Source organism: Eufriesea mexicana, unplaced genomic scaffold (genome assembly GCF_001483705.2).
Source record: "Eufriesea mexicana isolate 0111107269 unplaced genomic scaffold, ASM148370v2 scaffold437, whole genome shotgun sequence".
Taxonomy (NCBI): Eukaryota; Metazoa; Arthropoda; class Insecta; order Hymenoptera; family Apidae; genus Eufriesea; species Eufriesea mexicana.
In genome coordinates, this window is record NW_016908585.1 from 365,949 (window position 1) to 393,574 (window position 27,626).

Sequence of the window (27,626 nt, forward strand, 5' to 3'; positions counted from 1 at the left end):
GTATTTTGCATAAATTCCGTGCGAACATTTTGTTCACTGACGATAACGCGATGGTATTGTCGAATATGTACTATGTACACACTGATGATGCGTCCATTCGTGAAATCGTGATGAGTTCTACAAACGGTAGATATGAAAAAATATAGACGATTAAAATTATTGTGTTATTAGATAGTAAGAAGTAGTTGTAACTCTGGCGATCTTACCAAGATAACGTTACAACGTATATTACAAAGTCCGTTTCTATGAAACCAGTTGCGGCCGTTTATCGGTCGACAAGTGGCGCTCTCAAGTGTGTTTCAACGAATCAACATGTTACGATGCTCCCTCTTCACGGCTAAACACGAAAGTATGTTGTCGACGTTTCGTCGAATAAAATGCCCATCCTTATGACTAACTCGTAAATCGCGAAGTCATTTAACTAATCGTGTCGTAAATATTCAACAAAATGAGAATATAAAAGTAACCTAAAAAACAAGTACATAGTATGAGAATTTCAAAACGACTAAAAAGAATTACATCGATATCAATCGTGATTGCGGAAGGGCGGAAACGATATAAACTGAATTCATGGGAATAGCATGAAAGATAAGAATATCAAATTAATAAAAAATCTTTATCAAGAAATTTCATCGAATCAATTTTTATAAATTTATAGCTATGTAATTATGTACTTTTTGTAGAAAATTTCATGGAAATGATTTTTTATATAATTTTATAACATAATAATAAATAGAAAAAGAAACTTATCATGTGTTATGTCACTTATGAATAAAATCATTAAGAAATCATTTATGTTACTTGTATATCTATCCTGATTAATAGATATAAACTTTCAGATTCAAAGTCATATTCACATAAAATTACTTCCATTACTTTATTAACATTATATACGATCTATCAAATATTCATACACGATATTCCTTAACATTAATACGAACGTATAATTTGGAATTATCCTTCCCTTGCTTTAGGCTAATTGATTCTTTTCCATATTTAAGAGTGATAAAGTTCAGTTATAAGATAATTAAAATCATTTTTCGTACAAGTGGCCAAAATTGTACATAAAATACAGTTTCCTGATGCGTATAAAAAGTCCGTTTCCGAATTATTTAGTGATGTAGCACAATCAAAATTAATTATCTACATAAATTACAAAGAGACATATTACTTGGATAAAGTTTATAACGTATTATTCAACAAAGCTTATGCGGTACAAACTATAGCCTTAGATAATTCATGATTACAGTGGGACGTATTAAATTGTGTCTAATTAATTTCCTTTTTTTTTTTCTTTTTCTCCTTTTTTTCCTAAATACCACCATAGATGACTTCAAACTTGACTTCCATTTCATTTCAAATCGAATATTGGACTACAAGTTAGTACAAATAATATCGAATAATAGTATCATCGATATTAAAATATCATTTTAATATCGACAACACTTAAATAGCGCACAATATGCATAGGTCGTAAGATAATACACATTACCATCTGTATAATACCTACACAGGTGTCATTTGATTAAGAATAATACATTTCATTTGCATAACAATAATTCTACAGAAAACGCAGTGTAATATGAAAGAAGTATTTTAATTATAATGTCATATTGGGGTCAATTAATGCTTAGAGTACAATGGGAGAGAACAAGTGTAGCCAAATTTCTATAATTTTTAATAATATAGAAACGTACAATGTTAATTGTGTAACATATTTATATATTAAGAAGACAATGGTATTTTGCAAAACTACAGGCTATTTCGGTTAAACAAATAGTGTACTGTATGATATTTCAAAACATTTCAGATTTATCAAAATCATTGTATTGTATTAACTAACATATACAATTATAAGTACTAATAATATCTGTGGTTATATACTAAGAATATATGTTTGTATGCCTTGGTCATTGTAATTTCTCACTTTTTTTTTTAGACACTACCTGGTTTCTCCGTTATAAATACTCTAAGACATTACGAACTGTTCCCTCCCTGTAATTTTTATTTTGGTGGTCTATCTTGATCAGCAAAATATTTGGTTGCATTAGGAAAACGCAAGGGATCTGGGAAATCTGGTGTTCCAAATCTATGTGGATTTAAGCAGTCCCTAATTGCTTGACCAAATGCACGTCTAACACCGGGATCGACAGCCACAGCAATTGCAGCACCTTCAACCTCTTCTACACCCGCTCGAGTTACCCCCTCTCTCACTAAACGTTCCATAGATGCCGCTATTGCTGAATGGTTAGGAGTAGGGCTAACTAATAATCGTGGCTTTTGCTGTTCGATAAGCTTACGGCGTTTAGTAGGCAGTGTACCTAAATAAGCATCACTAAGGGTTGTTACACCACCGTTTGTTATTCCCTGCATTTGTAGTTGGCGTCGCTGCCTTAGTCCATCTCGAGCAATTATTGGTACCCAATCCTAAAATGAACAGTTATATTATATATATTGTATTTTTTACATGTGTATACTGTCCATGTCGATAGATGTACTGATAGATAATAGTTACTGAAGGTAGTGCTTCATGTCCTGGGAATGTTTCAGGAATTTCTTCTCTATCTTCTGGTAAAGCAGATGTTTCAAAAGTTGTTCTTTCTTGCACAGTCTCTGTCTCCATAGGCTGAAACCATATTTAATTGTTACATTGATTCAACATATACATTAAAACTACGAAAGTATGTATTTGTAACATGCCTCCACTTCAGATTGTATTTGGGAAGGTTGATGTACTGGAGCTGAAGGCATTGTTGTTGCTTCAGAAGGTACATCTTTGTATATTAAAAGTGGAAAAATTTCTGAATCTGGAGGTTGTGTAACTCGTAAAGAATAAGTGCGGAACTGAACAATAAATGCGTTCAGCATCCATCGGCGCAGTGTGGGATGAATACCCTCTAACATTTCAGTCTATTTAAAAAATAATATTGATCATTACAATATAACACATATTAATATGTCATTTAACATGGTATTCATAATATATAAAACATACCGCAAAACGTGATGCAATTACTTCTAATCCAGCCTGACCACCACGAATAGAATACCGAAGTACTGCACATAATTGTCTTCCCATATTATTCACAATATTAAAAATTGCCTGCCCGAATCTAGCATCATCGATATCTAGAATAAAAATAACTTACGGCATATTATGATTAAGATTTAAAATTATATAAATCGACAATACTACAAACCATTATTAAATAGATACTGTAATATATCTTTAATATGACGAGCAAGCAATGCTTCAACAGTAGCACAAATGTCTACATGTGAACCATTTCTTCCATTAACATTTTCTTCTGTATTTAACAGAGTCTGAAAATGTGGTCTTAACTGTGACAATAATCGCTCTGTAGCATGTTCCTGAAGTGTTTCTGGTGGAATATTTGGGAAAGAAAATTGGAAGAGTTCTTGCAATGGTCTTCGAAGATGAGAAATTGGCTCTGACTGGCCAATACGTAATCTTATTAAACCTTCTAATGTCATATTCTGTACCTAAAAGATAATTTAAAATTCAACAAATTTTTCTATAGATTAAAATAAGCACTTTATATATAATCCATAATTTCATACAAATATTTGTTATTTACCAATAGTACAGATAAATTCGCGAGGAAATTTTCTGCAGTTTCTGAATCTGGTGATTGAAACAGACTCATGTCAATACCTCTACGTTCTAATAAGTCTGCAAGAGTTAGATCACCTCCAGCAGAATTATTGGTGCTAATAATAAAATGTAATATAAAAATTAATGTTCTATCTAAACAAATATCGCAAGTACTTTATGGCTAATATACACACCCATTTCCAACAACTCCCGGGCGAATGTTTCCACCAGTACGTATTTGTACCATATTAGCAAGATTTTCGGGTGACGTAGAATCTAACAGTAAAAATGAAATTTGTTATTTCAAACGATTTAACGACATTTTAAGGCTACTTAATACTGATATTTATTTATAGTTGACCAACTCTACCTCCTAAAAGCTGTTGCTGTAAGTACATTAAGGGATCGTAGATTGCATTCGTTTGTGAGGTCGTTGATGCTGTAGTATTTGTAGAGCTAGTATTACTGGTAGCACTTGAAGTTGTAGCTGTAATATAACACGGTTATTACATAGAATAATAAGCAACAGAAAATAATTGTTGTATATTTAAATTATATACCTGTTTGTGTTTGAGACTGCGATTCAGTTGTGGTTTGATTTGTTCGTGTCCCTTGTGATCTAGATGTAACAGTGCTAGAAGTTGTAGTTGAAGTGCGACGAATATGGTGTGAATTACAGGATAGGAATGGATCAAAATCAAATGCTTGTCCTATACTCATTCCAACACCTAAAGGATGAGTTTGTTGATGGAATACATGCGGACGCGATGTGCTTCTAGTTTGTGTTGCTGTGGTAGGGTGAGTACCAACATTGCTCCTATAGTAACATGTAATATATAAAGTAATTAAAGGTACTATAAATGTTATATTATAAAAAATGATGATAAACATACCGTGCTTGTGTACTTTGCCCAGCATTTGTAGTTCCACTATCAAGTGATGCAACAGTTAATTGACTTACTGTCAGAGGATTTCGAGTTATAATTCTTGTGTTAGTAGGACCACCTTGTACCATATGACCAGCCACAGCCTGCATCAGATTGCGTATGAAATCGGGTGGAGGAGCTGAACCCCATGAAAACGGACTGCTAGAACCACCTGCTCTTCCTTCAACAGTAATAAAGCGATAGTTATATGAGCGATAAAAACATAAATAATGTTTCGACGAAAATTAAAATACTGAAATTATTAGCAAAAATTTACCACCATTATTATTATTGTTGTTACTATTGTTATTATTTTCACCGGCCGGAGGTTGTTCACTTCCAGTTGTAGCTTCTATGCTTCCCTCAGGACTAACTTCCATTAACAGTTCAACACTGTTTGGCAAGTTGAACACTGTATCTGTAATATAATTTTAATTTTCATACATGAACCGTTTTATAGTTTCGACCATTGATAAAAATACGTTAAACGAAAAATATTCATATAATAATAAGCACTCATAAATAAAAGGAGAAACAACAAACACCTAATACGAAAAGTGTAAAGATCTCCAACAGAATTAACGTACAATCAATTATATTACATAACTGTATAAAAAAAATTTTCATACTTAAGTAATTTACATTTTTAATAGTAGGAAGATTGTAACACATACCAAACGGAGATAGTGATGGAGGAATCTGTTGTTGTTGTTGCTGTTGTTGCTCAGCTTGTTGTTGAGTAGCAGATTCAGATTCTTGCTGTTGATTAGCATCATCAGTAGTAGCTTCATTTGTCTCTAATTGTACAGGTGTCTCGCCAGACTCTCCATTTTCTTCGTTACCATTATTGTTATTTGCATTACGTCCGTGTAAACTAATATGTGCCTAGTAAAAAAAAAACAAACAATACAGAATAATTTTATTACACATGAAAAAAAATTGAGATATTATTGTTACTCATCCTCACCTCTACCTGGAATGGTATACCGGGCTGCAAGATAGCTGAATGTTGAATAATAATTGGTCTACATCGCAAGTTCCTAGGGGGCTGCTGACTCATATCGACAATTATATCGCTTAAAGCATGACAAGCGTGCGACATATAGTGCAAGCATTCGCTAACAACATCCACAAGTCTTTGATTTTCTTCAACGCGTCTTCCCTATATATAAATATAGTCATATTATATTTGTATCACATTCTGTACATATTATATACTTACTCGCGGAGGTAATGAAGGATCATTACGCATAAGTTTACGATAACGATCTATATGAGGTCGTAAACGAGATTGAGTATCAAGTAACTGCTCTAATAACTCTGCCAATTGTGGAGGTCGTGGAAGTCTAAAAATAATAGATTTATGAATTATGTAATAAAATCTTCCAATATACATACATTTATAATAACTACAAAGTTGTATGAGGAGATCCTTACTGTGTTGATGACCGTCGATTAGATTGTTCATCATTATTCGATGTGGAACCTTGTTGTTCAGATTGAGGTTGTTGCGGCTGTTGTTCATCTGATTGTTCCTCTTCATTTGTCTCATTTGCTGGTCCTGATTCAGCATTTTCATCACTACTCCCTGTTTTTATAGTTAATAGTTAGATATAATAATTTATATTCAAAATTTGTATGTCTGATATTTTTTACAAACAAACCTCTAAGTAATGTAGCATTATTTGCGTCAGCTTCAGCGAAAGCAGCTGCTATTGCAGCAGCAGTAGGGTCTGTTAATAGAGTACTACCATTTGTTGCACCTTCAGTGTTACTAAAAAGGCTAAATAGTTTATCAATTAATTTTACTCTTTTATACCATAATTATTAACGTTATTCTCTTTTTACTTACAATTGTTCTGTATCCAATTCTGATTCCTGCATCAATTCACTTAAAGATGGTCGATTATTTTCAGATGCAGCAAGATTTACTGGACAGGAGAGACTTTCAAGTCGATCCATAAGCCGGTCTGCACGCTCAAGCATATGACGAGCAGCAATTAATCGACCGTTAGACAGACTATTGCTGAACTGAGGTACTGGTAGTCCTGTTAAATGAAAAGAAAAAAAACTAGCTAATATACTCTGTAAAGAAGTATGAGTAACAAGTATAAGCAAAGTAATAATTAAAAATTGGACATTTTAAATGTTATTGATTATATCAGATGTATCTGTACTGCATTTATATATAGTACCATGTCCTTCCACAATTTCAGCTGGTACTGACATTGCACCCAAATACATAGCATTGCCATGCATTTGAGCACGAGTGAGTCGATAACGTGTTCTTTGTGGATTTTGCCACACCTGCGATCCATGATTCTGACCTTGACTCTGACCTCCATCATTTCCACGCTGACCAGGTTGGGGTGGTGCACGTTGTACCAAATGTATAACTTTTCCATTAACATCTAAATTTAAAAATGATTTCAACTGCTGAAATGTTTTACTTTATGGTTGTAGTTATAACGTAATGTACGCTTCTTTACCATAATCATTTAACTTCTTTTCATCTTGAAGAATTCTGCCACAATAGATTAGTCTTTGAGAATCTGCCGGTACTGCCACTGTCTCAGCTATGTATTCTTTGAAACCACGAACTGTAATTTGCTGCACAAAAAATATTAATAATTTTTCTTGTGTTAGTCAATTTATAATTAACATTCAATGTTAATAGAAACATCCAACATTTCATGTATATGCATATCAATATTTTATTATCCCAATACAACAATTAATATTCGAATATAAATAACTGAAATAAATTTAAGTACTATGCAATATTTTACAACAATTAGCATTTGTACATTATCTTAACCATATTTAATTATTTCTATAAATTCTATAATGTTTATTACATCAAAAATGTTATAATATAAAGGAGACATAATTTGTTATAATTATATCCATAATGGAGTAATGTTTAAATCTAACAGTTGAAACTAAAATGGAGAAAAAAATTAATATGATAATTAGAATTTTATACATTTATTTAAGAGAAATCACAAAAATAATGACGAAAGTAAACATAAAGAGAAATTATGTTAAAAAATGAAGAAATAATTATTGGATATATGTACTTAAAAAATCATATTTGCGATAATTATTTTTGGAATATATAGCATGAAAGAAAGCCGAGTATGAGCAGTATATGAATAACCATGAGACGGTGTACCATCGAGAATGTTTTAATGAACGATAATGTTAATCGAAAACATATAGGATAGGAAATCGTTGTCCGAAAATGACAAAAAAATACTTACATCGTCCTCCAAGGAGAAAACATGATTTTGCGAATCCAAAGTCTTTACCGTAAGGTCAATCATCGTTAAACGGCCTTAGCTGCTACCGTAGAACTGAAATTTAAGAAAATGAAAAATAATATTAGGATGAGGGTGCGAAATATAGAATCGTCTTCTACACTCACGCAGGCACGTAGATACAAGTCTGTAAACGACACTTGATTAGTAGCTAGTACCAAGGAGAAATATTCAATATCTAAAATACAATAAAAAAGTTGATCTTAATGCGTATCGAATAAAACATACAAAGAAATTACGTAATTAAATTCTAGCACTCCGTTTTCATCGTGTAATCGTTTTTTTAATGAACTCACCGATGAAATTTTACAGCGACGATACGGCACGATACACGTTATTTTACCCAGAATTCGCTTTACCAGCGACACCAGAAGCGTTGCCAATACATTGGTTCAATTATTCCCTAGATAGAACACGATCCGGAATTGATGAGAATCATGTTCCTGCAATACCTACCTAGCTTGAGATTTCTCTGCTGGCTGCTAGATGACGCTAGTAAAATAAACAAACGACAAAATATGAATCGATTACTGGCCTCATTAATTTGAATTAACGAATCATAATTACTTTCATTTAACAGTAATTTTAATCATAACACAACGTTTCTATGAAAGGTAATAAACAAAGGAGAATATGTTAATAGACATTTTAAAACTATATATTACATTAATTAAGCGTTTGCATACTGTTTACAAACTTCCGATACATTAGACTACATATTTATTCAAAACACCTTACATATAAATTATTTTTATTATACATTTTGTATTTTTCTATCAAAAATAATAATCTCGTCGATGATAAAATCAAACCTCCAAATATTATAAACTGTCGTTTACGTTTTGTAAACATTAAGGTTATACGATTTAATTTACAGATTACACCATAACTGCAGAAAAACGAATACTCGAATCTATACTTATAATTTCTACTTGAGGTGTAACAAATAAGGAACCGAATATAGTATCGATGCAATGTACAGCTGTATCGACAGAATCTCCGAAATGCATTATACAAATTCATTCACTTTCGATCGCATTACTCTTTAAGGTGTCGCTTTGAAGCGCTAAATCGAAGAGTGACAAACATTGAAACATCTGTATCGATCTGTACCAGTAGCATGTATCGACATATCTTTTCTCGAACAGATGAAAATAATACAAATGCTGCCAGCGAATACATATCGAAAGGGAGGCATCGACTCGCCATGGACATCGCGTGATCCGTACGAAGATGAAAAAGAGAAGCAGAGAAGACTCATGGCAGGCCGATCGCATTATTCAGATTAGGGCATCGACTGAGCCACGCGAGTATGCGAGTACACGCGTTTCTTTGTATACGTATGCACGTGTACGTACTTATATCGGTAGAAGATAATACGGCCGATCGTGCACCGCAGAAGAATGTTAATGGTGCTTCAGTTTTGTATGCAGGAAGTGACGGCGCGTCCCGTCTCATACCGTAGCGGGTCCCGGCGCCCCAGCGTCCAAGCAGAAAAAAGCACAATAAGACCGATAGAACTGAAAAACCAAGAGATTCACCCGTTGCCGTGTCGGAGGAAGGAAAGAGAGATGCTCCTTTAAATCCCATCATAAACACACATAGCCAGAGGCTCTCAACGTTCTTCAAAAATGTTAAATTTAAGCGAACTATTGTAATTTTCAGCTCGAAGTTTGGTAAGCTTGATATTTCCAGTTCGATGATATTATGACGTTTACGTTGCCTATACCGGACATTTAGGTTAGGGCATCGTAAATATTGTCGATCATTACAGTCATTGCCTAATTTGGTTACAATTAACCAATATAATATTTTTAATAATAATGTATGGTTATGTCACCTGACTACATATCCTATTTAATTATAGCATCGTACGCATAAGATCAAAGGTTGACGATGCCGCTGTTATCGATGCCAATGCGTTTCTTGGATAAAGACACGAAATATACGAATGAAGACCGCTGTATCAATGCAGTGACAGAAAAAGTAAGGTTTACATCTTGGCCCTATGGAACAAGAAATAGAGAGGCGCCAGCCAAAGTTGCAGCTTCGTAATGATGTAGCTATCTCGATTTAACATGCCTCCCGGTCTTGCCAGTTAGTACATGCTTAACTTACTTTACTAATGCGAGCTTTGCCGTTCTTGGCATAACTTAGCTCGGCTTCGTTTCCTTTAGTGCTAATAATAATGATAGGATGAAATGGTACGCAATGGAGAATCGGAAAGGGACACCGACTGAACGGGAGCTAATGTACGCAAGGAATGAAGAAAACAGGAAAGAGAAATATCATTAAGAAAACAATAATTCTTAAGATAGACGAAATCAAAATGAAACAAATTACTCGTTACTCGATAGTACTTGAAGCGGATCAAGCACCAAGATCGACGTTTGAATCGTGTCGTTGCTCTTCAATACCGATTTCGCTGCCCACTCGACAGGAGTTATCATCGGTTACTGGAGTACCTGTTTGATTAATAGTTACAGCGATTCATGGATCGTCAACTCGAGAATACACGTGTATATATACACACGTACGCCGCGCGTACGCGTACGTGTATGTACAACCAGACCTGGCATGCTCCACATACGGGTTTCAAACGAATCCTACGGAGAATTCGAAATGCCAACTTAGCTTTGACTATCTCGCGCCACCTTAATGCTTTTATATCCTCTAAACTGCTACTGGCTGCTGCCTCCTTTCTCATCCTCTTTCTTCCTTCCAGTCGTTCTTCTTTCACGACAAGAAAACGAGGAGTTCGCGTGCGTGTCTTGAAGCTATGCAACAGGGAGAGATCCAGGGAAGCTGGTAGGAGAGATAAACCAATACCGAGGCCGGTAGCGAGCAGTGCGTGACAAGTCGAACCATGTGTACGTATGTGTTGGCGCCAGGCCGCATTCTCGCATTCGTTAACTAACACATCGAGTTAGTCCCTCCGCAGCTCGTGCCTTGTTCTCCCTCGCCTTCCCCCCCTCTCTCCCTCCCGTCAACCCCCCGCGATATTAAGAGCGGTCACGGATCCCAAATTTGCCATCCGTGGGGAGGCGGGACACCGATTTGTCCTCGTCCCGTTTGCACGCCACCGGTACGTGGTAAGATGACCGGTTTCTACTGGTGCACATCGGCCGCCAATCGTGTTTCGGAACAAAGTGGTTCTCCAGAGGAGACTACATCCGTGTCCAGCTATCGAAACTTATTGTCTCGACGATTATCAATCGCAATATCGTTTCATCCTTGAAGCCCGATGACGCATGTTGATCGGCTTCAAGGCAGTTACGGTAGAGATATTAACAATAAGATGCGAACTGTCTCACTACTTGGTCATTATATTTTACGCGTAATTCCTCCAAGTATTTTCTCATTTATCTTTGTGGTCAAGGCGAGTTCCATTTAACGCTGTTCGGCAGATAGAGCATAACACCGTCACGATATTCACCGGAACATTCGTGATAACGTGTGTAGCACAGAATGTGCCCAGAGGTTCCTTTCTTCTCCCTCTGTGAAAAAGCTCGATGATGCATCGTATCGATGGAATTCATAGAAACTGGTCAGAGAAAACGCGAGACAGGCGAATCGTGAGATGTTCATTGTCGTTTTAATCATCCACGAAGACCGTCGAGGTCGCTAATTAAACTGTGTCGGTTTAGGAAAGAACACATGCAATCGATATTCATTACGAATCGATGAACGAGCCGCTGGAATCCCAAAGCGAGGAGTTCTCATCGTTTACCGGTAAGTTATTGGCTTAATTCGGTATAAAAATTACTATGTTGATCTCGCGATTAAAGCATCGTGTAATTTAACAGGATAAAAGATAAGAAAGCGAAGAAATAGCAAGAGGATAAGACGTTATCGCACGAATTAGTAACGGACCATTGTACCTGAGATAATTGCACCGTTGCAGGATCGTGAGCCGCGTTAAACATCGTGTAGAAGGCGAGACGCGTGTATCAACTCGACACGTACCTAAATCTCTGGCTCCACACTCGATAGTGGTGTCAATTCCTGATCGTGTCTTCATCACTTACAGAGATCGGTAGCTCGACAACAGGAACGATAACGTCGATGGCGAGGACGAAGAAAAACGACTAAAGGGATCAGAAACTTCAACGGATTAACATTCCAGTAGCGTTCCTAACCACCTCGAAATTCATCGTAACGACGAGAACGATAACATGTACGAAGGGAATTTTAGGGAGGTGTTACTTAACGGTTTGATTACCTCGAGATTTAATCGTGCCACAAACAAAATGATAAAAGGTATCGCAAATTGGTAATTTTTATTTTAGATAAATTTCTGATGGGTCATTTGTGGAAATTCGCTGTACGATGGCAAAAGGCAAAAAGGAAGATGACGATAAAAAATGTATGTTTCATCGTATGGCAACGTTCCAGGAGCATTCCTATTAGTCCATCTACCACAAAATTCGTCGTGACATCTAAAATGATTACGAGGGTTTAGGAATTGGTGGCAGCAAGTAATATCGATCGATAAATTTCATATTTCAAATTTCAGCACAGCTATGAGGACAATGATAATAAGAGGAAAAAAGGAAGAAAGGAAAAAGAACGGTGACAATCTACAAGTTTCATCGAACCAACATTCCAAGAGCGTTCTTGGCAGTTCACCCACCTTAAAATCCATCCTCCCTCTCTTCAGAGATACCTATGGCGCTTAGCCACGCTCTCGAAAGCGCGATAGGAAGGGTAGGGTGATGCCGATCTCGTCGTGTTGACAAGCTTATACGTGAAACGAAAAAAAGGGACAAGAAATGAAGATGTCCGATAATGACAGAGAAGTGGCATAACTCTCGCATCGCATTAATGCGTCGTAATTAAACGCGCCTCGCTCACATGTAATTTTAATAAGTACGCGTTACGGCGTGTATAAATTTGCATAGGCATACAGAATGTAATAAGCACCTGGAATTAATGTTATCGCGCGCGAGGCAGTAGCCGGGATTAAAAATGAGTCTGGGCGTCTACATGGTTGAGAGAACGGTGGGTCGTGGACCAAAGAATGAGAAAAAGGAACTGGAGAGTATAAAGTTGGAATATGATATAATGTGACGATAACGCGTGTACATCATTAAAGATGTACCAGATAGTTCGATTGTTAAATAATCATCGAGATAGAGTATGATGTATCTTTGCTTTCAAGGTATCAGTCGTTTATGAGGTCCGAGTGTCGGTCGTACGTGTCGTCTACTAGCTATTACAACAGAGAAAGACAGAGAACGGGGGAAAGAGAAGGACAGAGATAAACGAGCAGAAGACAAGAAGCGAGCGAGAGAGGGAAGAAGCGAAAAAGAAAGACAGGGATCCATGAGCGAATTATCTGGTATTTTCTTTCAGCCTGCGAACCCCGGAGCGGCTAAGCAAAGGTCAAAAGTTGAGCAATGCTCTCCTTATCGGTGCAAACACCGCCTTCGCATATGCAGTGCGCCGGCATCGAGAGATTGACGGGACTTCTTGCTGTCTCGCGTGAAAACGTTCACGCTAGTCGCGTCCGGTGCCATCGTCGAGGAAAATCTTGATCGCGTCGCATCAATTTTTCTCTCTGTCTTCCGCTTTATCGTGACATTCTAGAGGCGCCGACTGGTATACACCGGCGAATTACTTTCAGTGGATCGTCCGAGAAGAGAACGAGATCGATACTCGTGAATCATGGAACGGGTCAAAGAAGGCGTCTGGTTATTAGGATCGTTAAAGATTTATCGTAATCGAGAAGACTTACGAGAATCTCGTGTACCCTCAAGACTCGTGCTGGATAGAAGCCGCACGACGAACGTAAGGGAGTACGTACGTTGGTTTCGCGTGCGGAACTTCCGGTTGCTGGTCCGTGCGAAACACAAGAGACAATTAGATCGGCGGTCACCAAGTAAAAAATATAGAAACGGAGGGAAAGCAAGAGAAGAGGCAAAAGAGGAGAGACTCCACTCGGTGTACACACATAATGTACGAGTCCTGAGAGGAGTTGGAGTCCCTCCCGGAGGCGCGGCGCCGCGCCGCGCCACGGCACGACGTTGCGACTATAAGTAAGTCTCGCGCGGCGCGCCGCGGCTTAATGCCGTTGCCGCGTTCGTGGCGCCAAGAGGAGGGCCCATTGGCGACGATAAGCCTCCTTCGTGTCCGGCACGAACGAGAAAAAGAAAGAAAGAAAAACGGAGATAGATACACAGCAGCCAGCTTTCACCCGCGTTTCAGCAGTGAATATATATACCCCGTCGGGGTGTGGATCGCGACAGTGTAGATAATACGTAGCTGTCAGTCGTATCCGACCAGTGTCAGTCTAGAGTTAGTGTCGGTGAACAGAGTGACCGAGTGTCGTTCGTGAGCCACTTAATAACACCTACTAGCAAGATAAACTTTCAACCCCTATCTGTTATCTCTTCGAGCTCAACGCTATCACTCCGCTCACTCTTCTTTTCCACTCTCACCGTTCTAGTCACCCATGGTCTCTTTCGAATTGCATCGAAATTTGAATCAGCGTTAGGCCTTGCGAATGAAACCGTCTCATTCTCCCTCGAACTTATCCACCATTCGTATCTTAAGTGACAAAAACAACCGTCGATCACCTAGTGATTATTAAATTGCCCACTACTGTGTTCTGTGACCTGGCGATATCCGATAGCGTTAAGAATCGGTGCGAGTGCCAGATTTTAGGGATATAGTGACAGAGACAAGCACTGAGAATAGGTGGGCGAGAACATAGCAGTGAAGGGTGGTCGGTATCGAGGGTGTGCGCATGGTCCGTGCGGCCCAGGGGAAGATCACCTCTGTCGACGAGCGCGGACCTTTCTACTGGCCCGTTTGGATGGTGATCAGCACAGCCACGTTTTAACGTTCGAACCACCATGTCGGGGCTGCTTTACACGCTTCTAGGGTTGGCGGCTAGCACGAGTCTCCACTGTGCTGTTCGCCGCGAGATAAGCCCGTGCACCTGCCGGCAGGAGGAGTTCTCCAGTTCCGTTATCAACCCGGCTCAGGCTGCGGCCGCCGCAGCGGCTGCCGCTAACACTGGTATCAACACCGGTACCAACACCGGCCACCATGGACACGGGGAACGGATCGAAGTCGTGTGCGAGCGGATGGATTCTTTCGAACAACTGGCAGGGGCGTTAAGGGGCAAATTCACCGCGGAACAACAGATCACCTTACGTGTCTGTCATTCGAATCTCAGGGATATATCGCGGCACGATTTTAAAGAGCTACGGATGTCCATCATGAAGCTCGAGCTGAATCACGATCGGCTAGGGTGAGTGTAAGTTTACATGCATCGAATCGGGACTACCAAATAACTCTTTTACGAAGTATTCGCGCGACATTTTCTTCCCCCCACTCCTTTTTTGGGTTTTTTTTATTTTCTTTGCCAAGAAATCGTTATCGTACGCGTGTTAAATGCCTGTTCTTTCTAATTACTCGTAACTGTTTGCTCTACTCTCTTGTTCGTCCATTGGTTACGTTGGAATACGTTTCAATACGAGAGTTGCCTGGTCGCGTGTTTTGTCTCGTTTTACCTCGCCACCAGGGATCTAAGCGTTTTCCTTTCAGAATCGTACACGACTTGGTTTCGATCGGTTTTTGTTAACAAAGCGTTCAATGAATGTGGTGGAATGAATACTTTCGCTCACGATCGACCTCAGCGTTTCAAGGAATCTTCCTCGATCGATTTCGTGGAAGAAGTAAAACCGTGGAAATTCCTCGAGCTCTCTCTCTTTTGACGTTCGATGAAGAAGATCGTGTGACGACGATAGTGACGCGTGGATATGTGATATCAGCCACGTTTACTCTAACCACGCGTATACATTGATCGAGCAACCATCGCGATTCTAGAAGCTCTCAGCTATTTCCCGATACCACCATTTCTCTCCAATTTATCCACGCGCTCTGTTCTTCGATAGGAACCACCTGCAACGCGAAACATAGCTTCCGACATAAATGTAACGTTGAAAATCTCGGTTCACGTACCACCTGCTTACGTGTATGAAAAATATCTCGTTATTAACGGGTTTCCACGATTAATTACGTATATCCTTTACGTACGAACTAATAAGGGCTCGAAACGTTATCGCAATGTTGACTTCACGTATCCATGTTTAATGCGTTGTCTGACCATATTTCGCTCGTCTGACCATAATGTGCTTTAATCACTGACGAAATGTCATCGTGACCTTCGTAAACGTATAAGCGAATATTAAACGATAAAAAGGTACCGTGAAAGAGAGGAAATTGAAGGAGCATGTAAGCGGCAAGGATGAGAGGAAATTGGCGGCAGGTATGCAAAAGCTTGCCATTCGAAATTTGCAAAGAAGCACACGTGCGAATGCATCGTGTGCGTCGTCGATACGAATATCTTCGCAAAAGGTCATCGTCTGTTGCGAGCATCGGGTAGAGATGTTTATATGTAATAAAGAAGCGATCCTCGTCGATAGAATTATGTTAACCGATTATTCTGTTAGCTATGATCCACGACGTTCGGCAGCGAGAAATCTTTCGGGATCGATTGAGGAATAATATGCGAGGTGTTTTGCGAGATATCATGCGTTTCCAGGTACACGTACCGAGTAACAATTAGTGTCCTTCGATCGGTAATACGTTAATTCTAATGCACGTGTGTATCTGGAGTAATTACTATAATCTTTGTCCTCGTTTATCGCCCAAAGATACTATTTGCTTTTATATACTTTTTTATACCGCTGCCCAGATAAGGTATTAAATAATACGACGATAACGAAACGAGGAGGCAAAATTTTGAAGCAGTGACAAGCTACATTGTGTCTAGCTAATGCATCGAATCTCATTACGATAGGAAGAAAGAATAATAAAAGAAAGAGAAAGAAAGATAAAAGAAAAAGATGTAAAGACGATCATAAAGTTGAAGGTAACTTGTCAAGTCTTTGTTGAAAATCCTTGAAAAAATGATTGCTTTAATGAGGAAAAAAAGAAAAGAAAACGCGAGATCGTAATGCGTGTTCGTAACGCATCGATAATGTCGATGAAATCTCGCCGATCGTTGAATTACCAATTTACCGATTAAGGATAAACATATCGGGAGACGCGAAAGTTTCCTCGTTTCTGGATAAATATCATCATCCTATCGCTTCGAGTGGTGACAAAAAGACGAGCACCGGTCTTCCTTGATTATCCTGATATACCGTGATACTTGGCCAGATGACAGAAAACGAAAGTCCTTGACGGACGAACAATCAACGTGAATGCGACGTCGTTCGCCGCGAATGATAGAAAAGGACGGAGAGCTCTGGGCGCGAGAATGAAATCTTAATCATGCCTGACCTCTTCGAACGAGTTATCGAAAAGAAGCCCTTATCGTCTCGGAATAATTAAATAACGAAACGCTGTGAGCCAACATTATGTGAATAATTAAACGATAATGACCATGTGTCACCTACGTTTTACAATTAAACATTCTATTGGTCCATTCTCTTCGAACCTGTGCGTGTCGATAAAGACATTTGCATATCACAGAAAAGTGACAAAAAATTCAATCAAAAAAATGAAAAAAATGTCGACAGATGATCGTTCTTAATTTTGTTCTTCATCGAAAAAAAATTGTATCCCGCGCGATATCTACGATGAATATATTTTATTTTAATTACAATCGTTTTATTTTCTAACTTTTTTTTTTTTAATTTTTAATTGTAAAATAATGAGAATGGAAATGGAATAAATGATGGTAAATAATTTATATTGAAAAATTCGCGTGTATTATTTAATCCGATTCATCGTGATATTAAGTCGAATTTATTTTTCCGAAGTTTCGTGAAAGAGGCATTGTGCAAAGATCGTAGAATGTAAAGAAAACATAACCTTTTTAAGGTTATGGTGGTAAGAGAAACTATTTTACCCGATGGGTTTTTACGTGTATGTCGTCGGTAACAAAAATTTGTCGAAATACCAATGATTAGAGCGTTGGATAAGAAGTTTTATATTTTGTACATGTTTAACGTAACATACTCCTTTCTGCCCTTAACCCGAGTATCACGGAAAAATTTAAGCCCGCTTCGTTGGTCCGTGACTAGGACAATAAGCGATAACTTCGTTTCACTCTAGATAATTGAGAATTGATTGTGTATCGCTTGTTAGCCGTGTGTTTACAAGGGCCACATGTTGCTCGGTTTCTGATCGCCTGGGTACGAAGATAACGTATTATCGACAGATGACATTCCAAATTTCTCGAGGACAAAAAGATTTTAATATTTTCTTTTTCTTTTTCTATTTATATATCGTCTCGAGCAATCTGTATTATTTTAAGATACAAATCGCTTGCAACGAGCATTTTGGTAAAACATATTCAAAAAATGGCTGTGTTACTGCAAGAAAATAATTCTTATCTTCCGAATAAAAGATCTGTATTGTATTACTCGCAAAGAAATTCGTCAAGTTTTCATTCAATCACGAGAAACGTTTCACTCAATTTAATCGCAATGTAACGTTTTATTTTCTAAATCTTTGAATCATCGTTTCACGAAAAATCGTTTCCTAGTCGCGAAATTTGATCTCGAAATATAGTCAAAATCTTAATTATAATGGACCAATGATCGAATAATAGAATTAAAAGCGACTTCATATTTTGTAGGTTCGTAGACGGCGAAGTTTTCGCGGGGTTGGGAAGAACGCAATATCTTAGTCTCGCGGATAACGAAGTACCGTCTATACCGAGACATATTCTGTCGCATCTCTCTTTGCTGAGGACCCTAGATCTCAGCAGAAATCGGATAAGCCGTATAGACTCGGATGACTTTAAGGTATGCATGCGTACTCATAAGAATCTGTTTCATAACCTATTAGTTTTCTTCCTCGCGAATAAACACATCGAGACGCTAACCTAGAATCAAAGCCTGTATGTGCATGTGTGATGCACAAGCACGCAAAATCATTTGTTCAAAAGTGTCATCTAACGATCCCCACGCGAATCTGAACACGCGCACGTGTTGCAATCTTCTGACGTATCGATCGTGGTGCGCAGACGCGACGATTAAATTATCCACGATTCTTTTTATTAACGTTTTATGTAAAGTGTGCGTAGGAAAAAGTAAATGGAAAAACGGAACAACCGGCAATGGTAACATTGATCGAACATGTGAAGCGGTTTATAAACAGGAAGAACACGAACGCGCTATTAACGACGATCGATTACGAGAGTTGATATAACCTCTCATGACCGTTTTAACACTGACTTCAGTCAAGATATGTATTTATCGAACCGAGTAAATCTGATCTCATTTGCACCGAATTACGCGTAAGGAACGTTCTGCGTCTTCATCGCGACAAAACACGAGCACACAAAGAAAGTTTTGCGTATATTATCACTGTTACAACGTGATCCCACGAAACGTTATACGAGGAGCATTCAATCGTTGATTTTTCACTTTTTATTATTTATTTTCCGTATCTATCATTTTTTCTCTGTTTTTTTCTTTAATTGTAATAAAATCAACACGATGAACGGATAATATATTCTAAACACGTTTTGCACGTTACGCGTGACTCCTCGATGTATTCGTAGCCGGCGTATGAACGAACAATTCATCTCGAAGAGAGGAAGACAGCTAGTAGAGAGCTTGGTGGGGTGTCCCTGGCGCTTGTCGCGCACGTGACCAGCCACGTGCAGGGAATTGTCCGTTCTCCAGACGAATCGTGCTACTTATGAGAATTTTTTTTTCACGTCTGCCTCGTGCTGTTTATCACACGTTTCGTGAGCTAAAAACAATAGAAACGTACGAATTCCCTGTGCACGCATTTTTTTAAGCCAATTATATTTTGCATTTTCGCAAAATAAAACTATCGCGATCATCGCGATTTGAAGGGGCGCCATTAATTTCATGTATACATAGATGTGACACTTAGTGGAACTGAATTACTTACGCTTCAATGGCAAGGGTTTGAGTTTCGTATCATAAAGAAATGTTTATATCGTGGCGGTTACATGATTGGAAAACAAAGTGTCCATCTTGAAGTGAACGAGACGCGCTTGAAACGTAAATTATATATTTTAGCATTGTATTGTGCATATGTAAACAAGAGAAAAACGGATAAGTCTGATGTAACAATACCGTCTGTGTGATGAATTATCAGTGAAAAATGCTTATCTCACGACAGCTGTAAACAGCTGTTGATTCGAATCGATCGGTTTTAGTAAACGCGAACCGCAAACATTTCGAACTCTCGCCGGGACATGGACTTCACGCACGGTTCAAAAAATTCACGCTGTGTAACCATGTTGCTATGGTAATCCGTTAAATACTTATCGCGTGGCCGTTACTCTCGATTAAACGTTGCGCGTCCTCGTACTCTATCACGTTTGTCGACGCTGCTGAACATGATCTCTTTAAATCGCTCTTTCATTTCTCTTTTCTCCTTCCTTTTTTATCTTTTTTTTTTTTTATTCTTATTTTTATATATTATTACGATCATTATTATTAATTTTTTTACACAAATCAAACGATACATAAGATATTTAATTGTGTTTTCTCAAGATGCATTTTTTACCTATGATTTTCAGTACAATCCGACACTACAGCATCTCGTACTGGCCGGAAATGCGATTTCAGAAATGATACCAGGCTCGTTGCCACCACTAGTGAAGCACCTACACCTCGGCCGCAATAACTTAGAAAGCCTGAATCGAACCTTACGGTACGACACTTTCTTGATTACCGAAAATTTACGTCCATTCACCAAGCTCCTAGAACGTATCGGACATCCTGTTTACCATTCCAACAGTGGCTCTTACTTAATTGGCTCTATTCATCGTTGATGCAACGAGCAGCTCTTCGGGCACGGCCGAATGATTAAGCAAACGTGCACGCAGATTATATGCAAAGGAGAGAACAATTAAGCTTGCGATCTAGTCACATAATCGAGATTATATGTTTCGAAGAACCGTTTTGTTTTCTTATCTTCTTACTGATCTCTCAATTTTTGTAATTTCAAATTGGATCGATGAAAAAAGAGAACGGGAAAAAAGGATAGAATAAGAGGTAAAGAAACTTTCGTTTCAATTCGATTCGTTCGATGGAGCAAGATCTTGGGTTTCATCGAAACGGAGAGGTTCGCCATCCACGTGGCTTAATCTTGTTTCAGAGATTTGAATCAGTTGGAGTGGCTGTTAATTAACGCCAACGAGCTCTCGTCTCTGGACGGGGAACTACCGTCCTCTGGTCACAACCTGAAGATACTCTACGCCGCGGACAATAAGCTTACTCATTTGCCTGTGGAATTTCGTTATCTTCATCGTTTGGAAAGTTTGTTTCTTCAACACAATAAGATTCGCAGTCTCGATGGTACGCTGCAGAAAGCACGTCGATTGAAATTTCTCAAACTTTCGTACAACGACCTGCAAGAGGTAAACAACGACCGATTATATCGATAATAAAACGTTCTGTCAATCTTTTCAGGCATAAAGGATTACCTTTATCTTCTCCTTCTTTGAAAACACAAGGAACATACGTGCTTGATCCGATCGGAGATATTGTTCGCAAACATCCTGTAACAGTTAAAGTTAGTTTATCAATTAATTTATTAAATATCATTCGCAAATATGATGTTGATATCGATGCAATGGTGGCCAGTAAAACATGCAGATACACGTTATGAAGTGCAAGTGCACGATCACGATGTATGATAACGCGTGGAGGCGTTCGTTCAATGTTCCGTGCATTAAGTCAATTACTACATCCTAATGTAATTATTATGTCGTGCGCTTCCGTTTCACGGATTAAATTTTTATTACAATGGACGGCTGGCATTCGATGGTCTTCATCGTAATTCGACATTTGATCGGCTTTTTCTATAAACTATAATAGTTTCGCTTTTAACGAACGACACGATCGATTCCTAATAATAGAAATATCAACAGGCATTTTCTAACAAATAAATCATTTTTATTTCTGAAATGAATTAATTGATATCAGAAGGAGAGATATGGTAATTAATAAAAGTAAATAAAAATTATTAGTCACTGATAATATTGCAAACAAAATATTTTCTCCTCAGTTGACGGAAGAGGATTTCATAGAGGCAGAAATGCTAGAAGATTTAGAGCTTGGACACAATTCCCTAAAATCTTTGGGCGGTGCGGGTAGTGGAAATGGCGATGGAAACGGGGGCAACAGTGCCCTTTACCCTCTCAGGTCTCTCAAGTGTTTAAACTTGACGCACAACGAGCTTCGCGAGTTCTCATTCGCGTCACTTCGTGGTCTGCGCGAATTAGGAATACTTGATCTCTCGGACAACAGAATCACGCGGCTTCATAGAGGAAGAACACCTTCAGAGGTACCCGTTTACTTCATTCTTATACACATGAAGTACTTATGTCAAGACTAAAAGACCATATATTTTTATATAGAGAGACATATGACGATTTCCATTTATGATATTCTGCAACTATTAGTTGGAATGGAGAATACAGTTGAAATACTTCAGGGAATTGGCACTCCTTATTCATACCCAATGTTGATACGAAGCAATTGAATCTCCGCTTACCGAGATACTCATTATTTTCTATTATGTTAAATCGTTGTTTAATTTTTTTATTTAAACTAGACTACATATAATTTTAATTTCACATATATAATTCCTTCATCTTTGATGAAACAAAAAGCCTTAAGTCAATTCAATCAAACTCTAAAACATTCTATTCTAAATTCATTTCTATGTAAAGATGAAGTAACTCAAAACCCTTGTTCGTTTTTGTTACTGTTGCAGAATTTAGTGGAAGAAGAAGGAGAAGAAACGGCAGGCGGAAACATTCGTGATATGCGGCTTCAGCACAATGAGCTACGAAGCTTGGACGGTTCATTGTTTCTTGGAATGAAAAAATTACAGAGGTTGAATCTTAGTCACAATGCTTTGGGACCAACGATTGGACAGCGTGATTTACGAGGTCTCGATGGTCTCAAAGTTCTCGATCTTTCTCACAATGAGCTTACCACTCTTGAAGATACATCAGAGGTATGATATGCATAAAATTAATTCAAGCATGCCCCACGTGTCTGATTCGTCCAGATACATTGAAATCTTAAGCAGATGAAAATACAAGTTCCAAATCTCTTCTGAAGTCAAAATTTCATCTAAGCCTTCTTTCTATACCAAAGAAACTTTACAGAAGTAATTTATTTGTATCCTTAATTTCTTACTACATATTTCACTGTACTTAGATAGATTAATCTTGCACTATAACGATATTTATCTTAAGAAGAATCCTTTTGTATTCCAACTTGTCCGTAACTATGATATTTCTGTTTAGACGTGGCTTCCGTCCCTCGAAGAGCTGAATGCATCGCACAACCGTTTGGTAACCTTGTCTGAGCGAGACTTTCGTGGATTTCCCGTCCTCTGCTGGGCAGATGTGAGTGCGAATCGGATACGAACCCTAATGCCAGAACTCGTGGCGAATACACGTTGTACTGTCCATGGAGTACCCGATGTACTTCGTATATATCTTCAAGGTAAGCTTAAACGAATCGTTATCAACGTGATTAAATATTACGCGATTGATGAAACTTGAACAAATTGACATGGCCTTGATTTCATTAAGCTAGTTCTCGTGATACATTTGTTAGAAACTAGCAACCAGCAGGTAAATGTTTTCGCAGATTTCCAATATAAAATGAGATCGAATTTTTACGATTTTAAAACTAACTTCGTCAATTTCTTTATAGTGAATATCTACAGTGATAATTTGAACACGAGGAAAGAATAAACAATTATTAAAACAGTTTTTAATTGAAGATCCGACTTCAATACTGATCCTGAATCTGAATTATATTGGCGAATAATGCACACCGATTAAGCGAACCTTCTAGTAATATCACCATTCCCATATTATTTTTACGAAGTGCTACGAGAAATTCGATTTAAATTTATCTGTGGCACAAAAACTGTATGAACTTTTTTCTGTACTTAATATTTACTCGGTTCATTACATTAATGATGCATGAACACCCACAGATAAAAGATAACAAACTTTTAGATTGCACGATAGAAAGAAAGAAACCGGTAAACACAGGTATGTTTGATTTTATATACGTGTATTATGTACGCATCGTTTAGAGATATCACTTTGGCAAATAAAAGTGTTTGCTATTTATTCAGACTTTTCATGAAACATCAAAATTACAATTTTTAATCGTCTAGCAAATTATCGATACCGAGTAAAGTACAGATCGTGTAAAAGAAAATCCTCGAAATGAAGATACGAAATAATTCTGTTAATAAGCCAACAAAAGCAATACTTGCGACCTTCAGAGTTCAGAGCAATATATGATCATAAGAGTGATATGATAGAAAAAAGAAAATGATGAATGTTTATAATACAAGAATTTCTTTTTAATAATGTATTATGCGCAAATACGCGTAATCGTCTAGTCTGGTTCGTACGACGACGAGTCATTCGATCGTACGATATGAACGGTCATTCGATTTCGCTTTCCACCCTCGCAAAAGGATAACGTCTTTGTGGAACGCAGACGCGTTGAATGGGCGCCAGTGCGTAATTAATAAACACATCGTTAAGTGTCGCGAGGCCAAGCGTATGAAAGAAGAAGTGAGACAGAAAGAGGGAATGGGTCATGAGAGTGGTCGGTGGCGACAGAAAATAAATTACTGCTTGATAATAACGTGGCTCCGTTCGGCTCTCGAGCTGTACATTATTTTGTTATAAGTTACATTTCACGCGATAACCTCCGTCGTGGCGCCATCTCGTATTATTTATTGTATACCAAAGACGGATTGTTAACTGTTGTTATTGTTAAACATATACGGGTTTTCGTAGTGCCGTTATCATGCCCAATCCCATTATCTCAGTGAGCTTCGTTATTTCTTGGATTCTCTTTTCTGTTCCTCGTTCACTGTTTCATTGAACAACTTCTGTTTCTTTACGTAAAGCTGCGAGTTAGTGATTCGTGACAATTTCGTTGTCTCTGTCACTGTTATCGAATTTGTGACATACGACCATATATTTACAAAGTCCTTGCTGACCAATATGAACGATTATCAATGCAAACGAACATTTTCTGTATCATAGCAACGAGTCTGTTTGCACTAACCTCTTCCGTGGATCTTAAAGAACTATCGTGATGTCATCATTATACGACACTTTTACTGCTTCGAAAGCGTGCTCGTGCCAGACTTCTATCTAGTTTCTTGCTTATCTGCCGTCGATACACGTCATAGAAGGGAAAAAAGAATTTCCCCTTTGCGATCTCCCGATGTTTTTTTGCTTACAGATAATCCGGTGTTGTGCGATCCCGGGCTCGCAGACCTGACCGTGGCTTTCGAAGTCAATCACGCGAAAGTCTATGGTGTCGCCAATAATTGTCCAACCACCGCATCGATCCCTACCGAACAAACGTCGCCGCTTCCGCCATTACCACCGACTCTATTGTTGGCTGCCGCGGCAGCTGCATCAGGAGGAAATGTTTCTTTCGCCGCGACCCTTGAGTAAATCATGAAAACAAACGTAAAAATCGTAAAACATCGATTGGCGCAAGAAAATTTGAACAGAGTCGAAGAATGAAGAAACGATCGGAAGGACGAACTATTCGACTCGTGGTCGCCCGTTTGCACGAAGCTATACATACATATAGATAGACACACGTGAGAAACGGTGATGTTAAAAGTTCGTTTTATTGGCCATTGTGATAAACCAGGAGTGTGCAGGCACGGGCAGTGTGAATCTTGGTATAACCTCGCTTCAAGTTCGACACGGGCGTTTTAGTTCGTTTAATCTAATCCGCTTGCGTGAATTTCTTGGAAGCATCCAAATAAAAAAAGAGCGTTGTATAATAATAATAGGATAACACATACACACATACATATATACACACACACATTCATTAACGTCATGAACACTGACAAAACTTCTCATGCGCGGCTAATCCCATATTCGACAGCTGACAACCGTTCGCGATCAGACGTCGGTCTCTAATCGATAGACGTGTACTGCATTTGCTGTAGTAATTATTAAGTAACGAGAAATATATATTTATTTTAGCGAGTTTCGTTCACATATCGTGAGAGTAATGTTCCTTTTATCGCGACGGAACAATTTCCAACGTGTTCGTATACATATACAACTCTACGTGTTCGATAGGACTCGAAAATGATCTCCGTGTCCAAGAAAAAGCAAAAAGAAAAAAGTATATTATTTGTACGAGCACAAGATGAAAAAATTGACGGGATCACCATTGTATAAGTCGAGGTCCAGAAACAATTTATTAAAGTTTCTGCTTTATAATAGGTGACATTATTACGCTGTAAATAGTCATTAATTCCGTTACTTTTTGGACACTATACGACCTGTTTACGGTAAAGTTCGCATCCCATTACAAATTTCAATTCGCATCATTTATTATTTAGGGTTTCCGTCTACTTCTTTTATTAACAATTTAAAATAATTGTATAAATTGCGTATTGGAAATGATATAAAAATTTGGTAGGTGTACTCGAAGCTTTCGGGATCGATTAACAAAATGTTTTTTAATCGACCTCGAAATCATCGTTAATCATCCATGCTTCAAAGTATTATCCGTAACGCTTATGCGACGTATCGTGTATCATGTTTTTTCGTGTTCCGAGTGTCTTAGATTATTCATTAACGACATCGGTCGATACGACTAAAATCTAGTGTACAATGACATTATGTAAGATAACATAGAATCTTTGTTAACATATTCAGAATAATATCTAAACATTCGTTTTCTCTTAAGGAAAAAGGTGAACTTTTAAATTAAATATAATAAAGATTCGCTAGGTATTAACCGTATCGAAACCGACAAACATAATGTGAATACGACTAGTGTACATCATAGTAATGCATCGATTCCCATCGTCGATGTTTCGATCTTTAATTAAATTCTTGAATGATCGAGTAAATGAACGATCGGGCGGGTCAATAGTGTAAGTGAAATCTGTTAACGTACGTTGTGTACGCGATATGGGTTGATTGGCAGTGGGCGATCAATTGACTCTCTCGTTAACTCGTGCCAATAGGGATGAATTGTTATCAACGTGCTTCTACGCATACATAATCAATTGGCCCTTTCCATGTATAAGTAAGGCACGTAAATATTTCGTACGTAACTACATCAATATCTAAATTAATGTAAAGTGCAATAAACAGTGAAAGATTCGAATTTCAGCAAAGACGATGAAAAAGCTGTATTGCAGTAACAAATTTTCATCGTACGATGTTATTTAAACAATCGCAATAATTCTAATGTGATTCAACGAATCGACACATAATTGTATTTTTAAATAAAAACAAGATCATCGAAAAGTTAAGATTTTTAAAATTTTTCTAATACGATAAAGTTATAAAATTTTTAAAAATTTTTCTTTGAAAAACATCATTGTATACCAATATTTGTCTTTCTTATCGTATAAAAACGAGACGAAGTTTTTAATGTATTGACAAGAAAACAGTTGTTAATATCGACTGCTAGCTTTAATTTCTAGAATTTAAAATCGAAATAATTTATCAATTAAATGTTTTTAAATAAGTGAACTTTACATACTGTGAGAGTTAAAAAATGAACAATTGAGTATTAGACGATATTTATAACAGTTGTTTGACAAATGGATAAATAAATATGTATTTACAATTTAGCAAAATTGATCCAAACAAACTTAACCACTCATGGAACATATAATTTCAAATATATCACTATATGTGCCATATATAAATAATTTTAGTATCTAAGTAATTTATCTACACTGTGATTAGCAGTTTACTGTTTC

General features: G+C 37.8%; 2 protein-coding genes across 5 annotated transcripts; one reads left to right on the forward strand and one right to left on the reverse strand.

Moving 5' to 3' along the window:
- Positions 1-1,282: 1,282 nt before the first annotated feature.
- LOC108545402 (large proline-rich protein BAG6) lies at positions 1,283-8,238 on the reverse strand. Of its 4 annotated transcripts, XM_017896983.1 has the most exons (22): positions 8,159-8,216; positions 7,970-8,040; positions 7,806-7,898; positions 7,032-7,152; positions 6,738-6,953; positions 6,395-6,590; positions 6,207-6,325; positions 5,980-6,130; positions 5,765-5,888; positions 5,510-5,704; positions 5,217-5,427; positions 4,820-4,960; positions 4,510-4,723; positions 4,177-4,433; positions 3,987-4,103; positions 3,811-3,892; positions 3,600-3,732; positions 3,201-3,504; positions 2,996-3,129; positions 2,701-2,910; positions 2,516-2,626; positions 1,283-2,427 (listed from the first exon to the last, which is right to left on the reverse strand). In XM_017896983.1, exons 3-22 carry the CDS (start codon positions 7,866-7,868, stop codon positions 2,005-2,007), a joined length of 3,522 nt encoding a protein of 1,173 aa, XP_017752472.1. In that variant the 5' UTR covers positions 7,869-7,898; positions 7,970-8,040; positions 8,159-8,216; the 3' UTR covers positions 1,283-2,004. The 4 variants fall into 4 exon arrangements, with proteins under 4 accessions (XP_017752472.1, XP_017752474.1, XP_017752473.1 ...); XM_017896985.1 differs by lacking the exon at positions 7,970-8,040 and having other exon boundaries at positions 6,870-6,953; positions 8,159-8,238; XM_017896984.1 differs by lacking the exon at positions 7,970-8,040 and having other exon boundaries at positions 4,823-4,960; positions 8,159-8,238.
- Positions 8,239-14,719: 6,481 nt separating this feature from the next.
- ltl (leucine-rich repeat-containing larval translucida) lies at positions 14,720-26,428 on the forward strand. Its single transcript, XM_017896986.1, has 8 exons — positions 14,720-15,120; positions 18,463-18,631; positions 20,389-20,522; positions 20,970-21,231; positions 21,882-22,160; positions 22,593-22,838; positions 23,134-23,335; positions 25,115-26,428. The coding sequence occupies exons 1-8, from the start codon at positions 14,720-14,722 to the stop codon at positions 25,330-25,332; spliced, it is 1,911 nt and encodes a 636-aa protein (XP_017752475.1). The 3' UTR covers positions 25,333-26,428.
- The last annotated feature ends 1,198 nt before the right edge of the window (positions 26,429-27,626 follow it).